The sequence below is a fragment of the Mandrillus leucophaeus genome, unplaced genomic scaffold (genome assembly GCF_000951045.1).
Source record: "Mandrillus leucophaeus isolate KB7577 unplaced genomic scaffold, Mleu.le_1.0 Scaffold539, whole genome shotgun sequence".
NCBI classification, from domain to species: Eukaryota; Metazoa; Chordata; class Mammalia; order Primates; family Cercopithecidae; genus Mandrillus; species Mandrillus leucophaeus.
The window spans coordinates 1,737,063-1,748,467 of NW_012105797.1; the positions used below are offsets into that span (position 1 = coordinate 1,737,063).

The 11,405-nt window shown below is 35.2% G+C and overlaps 1 protein-coding gene across 1 annotated transcript in view; it reads left to right on the top strand.

Moving 5' to 3' along the window:
• The window catches only part of LOC105551939 (low-density lipoprotein receptor-related protein 1B-like), a 411,008-nt gene that overhangs the window by 82,060 nt on the left and 317,543 nt on the right, over nucleotides 1-11,405 (top strand). The window contains exon 5 of the mRNA XM_011997389.1: nucleotides 7,670-7,832. Within this exon, the coding sequence (XP_011852779.1) occupies nucleotides 7,670-7,832 (163 nt within the window). The remainder of the gene's footprint in view (nucleotides 1-7,669; nucleotides 7,833-11,405) is intronic.

Below are 11,405 nucleotides of genomic sequence, written 5' to 3' on the forward strand. Positions count from 1 at the left end.
TGGAGTGGACACTGCTGTTTTTTTATCATAAGTTTTCATGGAGTGTTTGGCTTTTTAAATCGTGCACATTTACTGTGTGATAGAAATAAAAATCACATTGAAAACAAAGTAATTCCTTGGTTTCACAATCCAAAATCCATCCCCTGACCGTAGTTTATAGATCCCTGCCTGTCTTTGCTACCTCATATTTTCTCATTCATTCTCATTTTAGCTGTAAAATAGCCCCTTTCACCCCTGCTTCTCATTTTTCAGAAAATGTCGAGTAATTTCTGCTTGGTAGGCCTTACCCCCCAAATTCCTCATGGCTAGCATCTTCTTGTCAGAGCTCAGTTCAAATATCATCCCTCTCAGGATGGCTTCCTGAAACAGCCACTCCCTGCCATTTTTCTGTTTTATTTTCTTCATAACACTAGTCCTATCCGATGCTGCCCTTCTTGAGAATGGAACAATATAAGGGATCCAGGCCTTAGTTGTGCCCCTGTGCAGTAGTTTTAGCACAGAATCACACTTCGATAAAATAGAGCAGACATTTTCAGGAAAATGTGTCTTTAAATTTCTCAGGGTTCGTTTATGGATTATCCTCTGTGTTTTCAGCATTAGAGCTGCACGATGGATAATTTCAGGAATCCAAAACAGTTATTGATGTAGGCAGTCTTGTTTAAATGTTGGTCAGAAAATAATAGCCAAATGGTGGAAAGCCAACAAAATTCATCTTTAAAAGTTGGAGGGATTTGACTGCTCAGTTATCTTTTGCTGCATAGAAGATTATCCCAAGGCTTGCTGACTTTAAAAACAGCAAAGATTATTATCTTTTAGTTTCCATGGGTCAGAAATTCAGGAGTGGCTTAGTGAGGTGGTTCTGTTATAGAGACTCTCCTGAGGTTGCAATCAAGATGTTAGCCAGAACTGCAGGCATCTGGCATCTTAACTGGAGCTAGAAGACAGGCTTCCAGGCTCACTCTTGTGACTGCTGACAGGAAACCTCAGTTCCTTGCAGTATAGACCGCATAGAGCTGCTTGAGTGCCCTCATAGCATGGCAGGTGGCTTGCACCAGAGTGAGTGATCCAAAGAGAGAGAACTGAATGGAAGTTACAATGCCTTTTATGACTTAACCTCAAAAATCATACTCCATCATCTCTTCCACATTCAGTTCAGTAGAATAACGAAGAACAGCCCACCTTCAGGTGGAGAATTAAACTTCATCTCTTAAAAGGAGGAGTATCAAAGAATTTGTCGGCATATTTTAAAATTATCACAACTACTGCATATCTTATTAATGTATTGCTTTAGTACTATAATATTCTCTAGTACATGCATATCACAAGCAGTCACAAAGATATAAATCAAAGGGCAGTCTTTTTGTTCCCTCTGGGAGATAACTAATATTTTTGAAAAATCTACTGGATATCACTATCCTGGATTTTTAATATTTGTTATCTGATTTAATTGCCTTACCACTTTGGAATCTTGGTATTTTGTTTATTTAACAGAAGGACAACTACTCTTATTGATGTTAGTAACCATCTCAAAAACATGTTTAATTAGAGGACTAAGCTGAACCAAATGATATACAGTATTTTCTTTGCCGTGGTGTCATCACACTAGTGGCCCTTGGTTCACTATGGTTGCAGGTAGGTTTGGTTGAATACACAAAATGCTTCATAAATTTTAAAAATTAGTTTATAACATTGAACAATTGAGAGATTTCAACTGAAATCTGGAAATCATGTTTTGAAGTTCTTTGAAGCAATGAAGCATCTCTAGATCAAAACAAGTGCTGAAGTTAAGACTGCCTTTTTTAGGTAGGTATATACTTTCTGGCCATCTAGATTTGCCACAGTCCTGATTAATAAATTTAGCCTATTTATGTTCTCATTCTGATCCTTGTAGACATTTAAATTTGCCATTTCTGGTTGGTGGAAAATCAATATAGAAAACAAAGAAGAAATGAAGTACTGACAATTGCCAGTGTATAATTTTCGAAAAGTTAAAAACATGACTTACGTGAATATATAGAGAGCATATGTCAGGCAGTCATTTAACTCATTAACAAGAGACCCAGCAGGATGGCAAAACTGTTGCAAAGTAGAATTGAAGAGGTTGAAATATTTATAATCGATGAAAGAAAAAGTACTGATATAAGATTGCAAAGTTACAGATAAAACCAGTCAATATTGTACTGGACAATAAAAGTATAAACTTTGCAGTTATCTTTTCTACCTGATGGAAATCATTTGCATCTCTATTGGAGAAAAATATTTTTAATGCATCAATCTACAAATTAAATCCATAGAGGATGAGACCTCAGCAATATTTGCTTGAAATTGGAAGTCAAACAAAGGTATATTCCCCAGGAGAATGAACTAATCCTTGGATGACCATCTTAGACAATGGTTCAGAATGACATAAAAAAGACATGCACCGATTCCTTTTATTTATTTATTTTTTAAGCAAGATTTGACTTTCTCAAATTTGTGGGTTTTTTTTTTTTAAACTTTTATTTTAGGTTCGGGGTACAAGTGCAAGTTTGTTGCATAGGTAAACCTGTGTTATGGGGCTTTGTTGTACAGATTATTTCATTGCCCATTACCCAAAAATTGTCTCTTCTACTCCTCTCCCTCCTCCCACCCTTCACCCTCAAGTAGACCCCAGTGTCTATTGTTCCCTTCTTTGTGTTCATGAGTTCTCATCATTTAGCTTCTACTAATACATAAGAACATGCAGTGTTTTGATTTCTGTTCCTGTCTTAGTTTGCTAATAACCTCCAGCTCCATTCATATTCCTGCAAATGATATCTCATTCTTTTTTATGGCTGCATAGTATTCCATGGTATATATGCACCACGTTTTCTTTATCCAATCAGTCACTGATGAGCATTTAGGTTGATTCCATGTCTTTCCTATTATGAATAGTGCTTATAGTGCTGCGTTGAACATTCATGTGCTTGTGTCTTTATGATAGAACGATTTATATTCCTCTGGGTATATATACAGTAATGAGATTGCTGGGTTAAATGGTAGCTCTGCTTTTAGCTCTTTGAGGAATTGCTATACTGCTTTCCACAATGGTTAAACTAATTTACAAAGACATCAACAATGTATAAGTGTTCCCTTTTCTCTGCAACCTTGCCAGCGTCTGTTATATTTTGACTTTAAAATGTTTCGGTTCTACGTTCACCGATTCTAGTAATTAATTATTTGCCTTATAACAAAAAATGTGATGCATCATTTTATAGCCAATTATGAGTTATCACCATGACTATTCATTTTTTGAACTCTTTTCTAAATGTTTCATTCTCATTAATTATTACTGGGTGCAAATATAAGTTTTAAAACCTAACAAATAAGTTTTAAAAACATAGTGACTTATATTTATATACTACTTTACAAGTTTCAAAATATTTTTATTATTTTATTCTTCTAATTTTGCCAATGTTGATATTTAGAGTTATCTATATATCAGAAGGTGAGTGGTCAATACTTTCAGATGTTATCGAAATAGAGCAGAAAAGTTCTCAGTAACTTTTGACAATGAAGGAATTTTCAGTAATCAAAATAAGAGCCACTTCAAAGGAACAATGAGAGCAAAATCCAGGTGACTTTTGGTTGAAAAAAAAGAATAAGCAGCAACTAAAAAAATATAGTAAGAAGAAAATATTTAAAATTTCGTTCCAGTAACAGTAAAGAAACAAGGGACTTAACATTTTGAGATATTTTAGTAATGTCATGAAATGATTATGGTTATTTTCAGTCCTCTCCTATGAACTTTGTTATATTTCAGCAGCATTAAGGTAAAATACTCAATACTTTAGGAAATTCACTTCGCTCCTAAAATGTTCAAATCATTTTCTGATTTCTGAAGACAGGTATATAATTTAGACTTTTAAAAAATTCTAATTTCTGGGTCGGTTGAAAAAAGCTTCCTGTAATTTGGAACACCTTTAAGTGCTTATTAAATTTGGTCAAATTTATCTATCCATTCATCCATCTAATGTATTTATTTATTGGCTTACTTGCTTGAACTCTCTGTCTAATTGCCTCAACTCTCTAATTCTAATACAAATCAAATTAAAAGCACACATTTCATCTATAAAATGAGAAAGCCAATTCCCCATAGTTACTAAGTGTCTGGCTTATTATTAAGTTCTGTAGTGAAGTCTCAATGCTTCAGAGTTGCTTGGTTGTTAACAATATCTATTGTTTCAGTAGCAGAAAATCTTTCTGAAATGATAAAGAGTTGAGAGAAGGTATGAATGCTGTCAAACAGCTCTTTTGTCTGAAATCACAATTGTATAGACTAAAGCAACTGCATGCCCAGCTTGAGGGATGGGTCATTGAATGGACTCTGGCACATACTTTATCTGAACCCAAGGTATTTGAAATGACATTTAAAACAGTGAGTTCTGAGCTCTAGCTGATATAATAATACAAAAAGACTCAAAAACAAAGCAAGCCATACATTCCACATTTCTCAAGACAGATAAATAATTCACACTTTTTTAAAAAGTCCTGGTTAATGGACTGGTTGAAAAAAAAAAAAAAAGCTTCTTTTTGTTTGGGAAACACTTGAATATTTATGATTTTATAAAGACTGTATAATTTAGGAATAAAACTATTAATAGCCTGAAAATCTCTATCCAATTAATTGCAATATCTTCTTTCTGCTTATCCTTGTAGGAGATGATAGCCATTCCCACAAAGTTGCTGCCTTCTTTACCTTGTTTTGACAACATACCCTTACAAATGATAATGCTGACACATACATCTATGTTAGTCTTTCTATTGAGAGAACATCATTCACTGAAGCAGCATGTTACTGAGGAAGTATATTGAGGCATAGAGTAGGAAGAATGTTTAGGCTGAGATTGCAGAAGGAAACTCTTATAGGGGAGAAAAATATATAATTTTTACTCGTTTTAAGTTCTCCAGCTGGGACCATGCCAATTAGACTAACCAAAGACAGATTAACAAGAGAAAAATACACACATTTAATTAATAGAAGTTTTATGTGGCACAGAAGCATTCATAAGGAAATGAACACCCAAAGAGATGGTTGAGCCTGAGTGTTTTCATACTAGGTATGATGAAGAGTAGAAAGTTATGGAGACAATGTGATAGGGCATGGTTAAGAGCTGAGAATAATAAATGGATCATTTAGCATCTCCCATTTGTTCAGAATTCTGGGACCCGCCATCTTTGGAAATAAGAATATTTCTTTCCTCTGGAGGTGGGGAGGTCACCTCTCACATGAGGATCTTATGACCTACTCCAGGGGAGAAGGGGAAGGTTAGAGAGTTTTTGCAGCATCTGCTGTTTCTCTGACCTTCAGAGGAAAGGGGAAAGTTAGGAAGTACTTCTTGCACCTGCTGTTTCTCAAATTCCTTCAATATGCCAAAGTGCCGAACGTGGAGTAGCCTGTTCATAACCTTGTCACTCTGTTTAGTCAGTGAATCATAGTTTCATTCTAAGTTCAAGCAAGGAACTATCAAAGTATAATTTTCAAAAGTTAAAAATATGACTATAATGAAAATCTAGAATGAACATAGATCAGAAAATTACTTATGGCATTATTGAGGGAAACAGACCAGTACTGCTGGTCTAACCTCATTAGAGGAATTGGGTATTTATGGGCATTTTGATGAAAAATAATATTTAAATGAGATTCATAGGTTAGGCATATAAATGTTTAATGCCTCACAGGGCAATAAAATCATAGCCTTTCAGTTTATCCTTTTTATCAGAGAAGTATCTACAAATTAACATGTAATTTCAGCGTATGTCTGATCAAAAAAATAAGTCAAAGACAGATACACTCTTCTAGAGCTGCAGTATAAAGAATAGTGTAGGGGCAAAAGGAACTTTGCTTCTGTCCTCTGAAGATTCTGTACTTTCAGTCTCTAGAATAAACTGGACAGCAGACATATTAACAGGAGAAAGGGGATGTCAATTTATTACATGCATACTCACTAGGGTTCCACAAAGTATATGACTCCAAAAAAGAGCAGATGGCTGAAGTTAATATAGTATCCTACGCTACAGAAAACAATAAAGGCATGGATTTGAGGTGGTGACAGGTTATGGGAGGTTGAAGGGAGGAAATGCATGGAGGAGAAAGGCTGTCTTGATATGCAGATTCTCTCAGGTAACAGTCCTCAGCAAAAGAGGTGGTGTGTTGACCTTCAGCCTCTTTTCCTCTGACTTAATCTTTCCGGTCTGATGAGATTATAGGGAGTGGGTTTATGACAGATTTTTCTTTTCTTCTCCTCTCTGCTCCTCTTTTCTCCTCTCTTCTCTCTCCTCTTCTTTTTTCTTCTGAAGGAACTTCCCTTTGTCAGATAAAAGAACTTCAGAGAAAACCCATCCCTGCATTGGCTGCTCCCCAGGTGCTTTGCAGTCTGAAGTCCAAAGCAGCATATATTTTGGGATATTTTTTTTCTGAGCCCTGGCAGTAGCCACTAGGTATCTATGTCATTTAAATTTAAATCCCAATTAATTAAAATTAGATATGATAAAAATTCAGTTTTCCAGTCATAGTAACCACATGTTAAATTTGGCTAGTGGTTACTTTATTAGACAGCATAAATAGGAATATTTTTATTGACCTAAAAGGAAGAAGCTGAGGCCAAATTAATCTAAGTAGAAAGTTTACTTGGGCCAAGCTTGAGAATTGCAACCCAGTAGTACCGATTCAATTGGCTCTGAATGTATACTCCTATTAGCAGTAGTTACAAGTAGGTTTTTACAGGAAAAAAAGAGGCCATTCCTAACTTGTTTACTAAGAATTTACATTAAAGTAACCTAAGTTATTGATTGGCTATACATCCTTCTTTGTATCACAAGTTCCAGAAACATGAAGATAATGAGTGAGACAGCTAATCAGAACTGAAATGCCTTTAAACAGCTGCCCCTGGGCTCGGGTGTAGAAGGTATAGCTGAAATCCCATACTCACATCTCTCTGAGCCTGATTAATTTTGAATACCTCACATATCCCAGACTGCTCTTAGCTATTTTTCTTTTCTCACCATCACTGTAGAAAGTGCTGTTGGGCAGCACTCTTCTAGAGAATGAATTAATCAATCCTTGAGCAAGCCTTTTTTACAATTCCTAAGTATGCCATTGAAAGAAACTATCACCCCTCCATTTGCTTTATTTCCAAGTTTTGGATATTTTTTTTTCAAACAAAGGAATCTTACAGATATCCTTTTCTATCTTCTCCACCCTTTCCTTCTTTTAATAAAAGGGAATCAGAAAACAAGGATTTGCCTTACACTCACAAAAGGTATTTATTCCTCACTACTACAGAATTTAGCTGTGCTATTGAATCAGTTCTGTTCCTTCCATCGAGTGAACTAATTAGGACAAATACAAAAAGTAAGAGATTGCATTCTAAATACCTATATTTTAAAATGTGGAAACTGTTTATCCTTGTATCTAGGTCATCTTCAATCTTCACATAGCAAGAAGAAAGGCACCAAGATGTCGTCATTATTTTACATAATTATTAAGTCACATTTTGGCATAGCAAGAGACTTTGCAGTTTCTTTTCATAAAAAAATGTCTATACTTTTGAAATGTCCTCTATGATGGTTTGGAAACACTTACGTTATTTTTGGATCATGATACTAGGTTGCATCTGTGATTCAATGATTTTGTGTATGTGTTTTTCAGATGTTCAGCAAATGGCGATTGACTGGCTGACCCGAAATCTCTATTTTGTGGACCATGTCAGTGACCGGATCTTTGTATGTAATTACAACGGTTCTGTATGTATCACCCTGATTGATCTGGAGCTTCACAATCCTAAAGCAATAGCAGTAGATCCAATAGCAGGGTAAGAAATTCTTTATAGTGTTTGTTCTAAAAAAGTTTGCATTTAAAAAGAAAAGATTGAAGAATGACAAGTGTTGTTGTGGAAAATAAGACTACAGACTTAAACTTTTTAAAAATGTTGATTTTATCAACTGTGTCGCAGGAAGCAAAAAAGGCTATAACTCACCAGGCAGAAACTGGTGAGTTATTAGCACATGAATATTGCAGGTCTAATGTAAGACACAAATAACCTTCCATCCTTCCTTCTACCTTCCCAAGAATTGCATCGGGGTCGTCAGAGAAAAGCCTCAGCATATTTTTAGGTTAAAGAGAGGAAACTTTTTAGTGCTTAACAAGGAACTTTGTAGTTAGCAAACATCAAGGATGTTACTCGAAGGATGTACTGTTGACATACTTATATCCAGCATAACATTTAGGATTTACAAAAGGGGCACAACATATGTTTACCCGGGTACTAGTAAAACATTAAGAATATCTTTGTTCAGATTCTCTTTATGTTTGGTGACTCTCTCTCTCTCTCTCTCTCTCTCTCTCTCTCTATATATATATATATATATAAACCCAAATATTATTACAGTGTTAGTGAATTCCTCATCAGAATTCATCTTTCTTTTTTTTAACTTCCCAATTTCTCGAACTACTTTATTGGTTGAATAGAGACCCTCTGATGTTCTTTAGCTAATAGGCTCATTAATCTTTTTACCACATTTCATAATTTGTAAAAATATAGTCATAAAATGTTTACATTCCCATCATATTTGCTCATATGATTAGAAAATCAATACAGGAATTATGCTCTTATTTTACAAACATGGTGGTATTATTAGAGGGCAGGAGCAAAACTCAGTTCTTTCAGCAGTCACTATTGGACAAGGATACTTTCAAATTAACTACATAGTGTACCACTTTATTTGAAGGGGCTATTATTTTTTTAAGATATAAATTGTAGCAAAGATTTGAAAATTGAAATGCTATCCTTGTTATTGTTTTAATCGTCCTCAGGCCTGTCTCTTATACACATCGTAGCAAAGATTTGAAAATTGAAATGCTATCCTTGTTATTGTTTTAATCGTCCTCAGGCAGTTCAGGCTGAAATGTCTGATGGAACATATCCTAAACTGCCATAAGCCTCCATTCAATAAATCGGAAAATATTTACCAAAGAAACAGCTGTCATCCATATGTGGACTTTTGTCACTCTTTACTTAAAGTCTGATTGAATATTAAGATGCATCATCACAATAGTTCTGATTTTGACAAGAACAGCTTGCACGTAAGAACTTTGCTGGGAAGGCTGTGTAATATAATTCTTGAATGTAGCTCTATTTGTATTTGCAGCAGATGGTTACTTGACTCAATCTGACTGCAGTGATGCTTCAAAAGACATTAGGAAAAGAAGTCGTATTTAAACTGATTTGTTTGGGTTGTTGGTTAAGGGTAGTAAGAAAGAACTGGAAATTTACTAACGCACTAACAACATTCTTTTGGCATCCTGTTTAGAAATATATTTGCTTGCATGGTTTTCCCTGGATGTGATAACTGAATTTAAAATTAGCCTTTAGACAGTCTTGTCTGTCAAATGTTAAGAGTTGAAACTATAAAACTGTTGTGTTTTCCCCATTTTTCTACTGCTCTTATCCTTCCCCATTCTTAAAAACAAAGATCCAGAGACCCTTTTCAAATAAAACTGCCAATCTGAAATATATGGGAACACCATCTCCCTTTCTGAACAACAATATATTTTATGTTCTCAGGTTTCCTATTTCTCCTTGTCATTATATGAAAGAACCATATTTTATCATTTTTTTCAAAGGAATTAAGAGTAGAAAACCCCCACATCATTTGCTCTTATTCTCTGCTGGATTCCTTTAGGCCTCGTAGGTGTTTAAATGTAATTTTGTCATGTATCATTTATCAGAATAGGTTCTTTGGAATTTTTGTTTGAGTTTGGTCTGTCTCTATAGCACAGTTGTTCAATCATGAATCATAGATATCAGAGAAGGAAAAGCTTGGCTTTTTTTTTATAAATGCAGGCCTGGTTGCCACAGAACACTTTCAAATATATTCTACTTTTCTCTTAATAACATAAATTTAGGTAGGATTGATGTGATTCTATCTAAGAACAGAAGAGAAGATTTTTTCTTTAACTTCTACATTTGGGCCTGGTCTAGAATAATTTGAATAGATTTTGGTTAAAAAAACTGCACATGACCTACTAAAGGGGAAATGTTCTGCCCCTAAAATTTCTCCTAGATTTTCCTAATTTTACAGATGATATGTCTTTGGCTTTGCCTATTATAACTTCTGTTCAGAAAATGTCAGAATGTATACATAATCTGACCTAACTCCTAGAAATTAACATTCCTAGGTTTTAAAATGGAGAAAAAATTGCCATACCCCCAAATAGGCTGCCTGGAGAAAGTACCTGTTACTTAAGCATACTGTTTTTTTGGAGACAGAGTCTCGTTCTATTGCCCAAGCTGGAGTACAGTGGCGCAATCTCATCTCACTGCAACCTCCGCCTCCAGGGTTCAAGCAATTCTCCTGCCTCAGCCTCCCAAATAGCTGGGATGACAGGTGCCCACCGCCATGCCTGTCTAATTTTTGTATTTTTAGTAGAGGTGAGGTTTCACCATGTTGGCCAGGCTGGTCTCAAACTCTTGACCTCAAGTGATCCTCCCACCTTGGCCTCCCGAAGTACTGGGATTACAGGTGTGAACCACTGCACCTGGCACTTAGGCACATTTGTAACTTCATTTTTCTCAACCTCCTATTCTTTTGTTGCTAAGGACTATTGAAGAAATATAATTTTTTGGTTCTTTTTTGTTTTGTTTTGTTTTTAGTTCTCCGTGGTTTGAATACAGATCATTAACTTTCTCTGGACTCTCATTATGACTTGAGCCAAGCTCCAGTCCCAATCTTCCAAGAAGAGATTTTTAAGTCAACCTTGTTTTTAATTCTTTTAGATTTTTAGATGTGGACATTGACTCATTAATTCAGGCTATTTCCCAGAGATGCTTCTAGAGATTTTCTTCTTCCTTTCAAAAAATTTTAGCAACATTTCCTTTCAGTAGTTCCTTGGAAAAGTTTCCAAAATTATTTCTCTATAGTCATTAGAGTTGGCAGGTAGCATAGAGATCATATTCCAACCAACATCAAAAACTGCATTTCTGTCAGATGGTGATTAGGTCTCTGCTTCTTTAATGGTTAAGAACTTGATGCTGGAGTCAGTCTCACTGAGATCAAATCCTGGCGTCAGCGGTTACTAGCTGTGTAACTTTGGATATTTCTTCTGCCTTTGTTTTCTTATCATAAAAACGTGCATTATGATAGCCCTGCCCTGCAGGGCTGTTGAAAGGATTAAATAAGGTCAAATACATAAAGAACTTTAACAGTTTGAGTTGTGGAATATGTGAAGTTTCTTCTTCATTTTGCCACAATGATAATTACTAATATTTTCAACACTTATGATACCATTATGAATAGAATAATGAGACCAATATTCTACCCCATCAAAGATGACCTTTTTCTTTTCAGCCACAGTCTCCTTCTACTACAAATCCTTCTAAAAATTT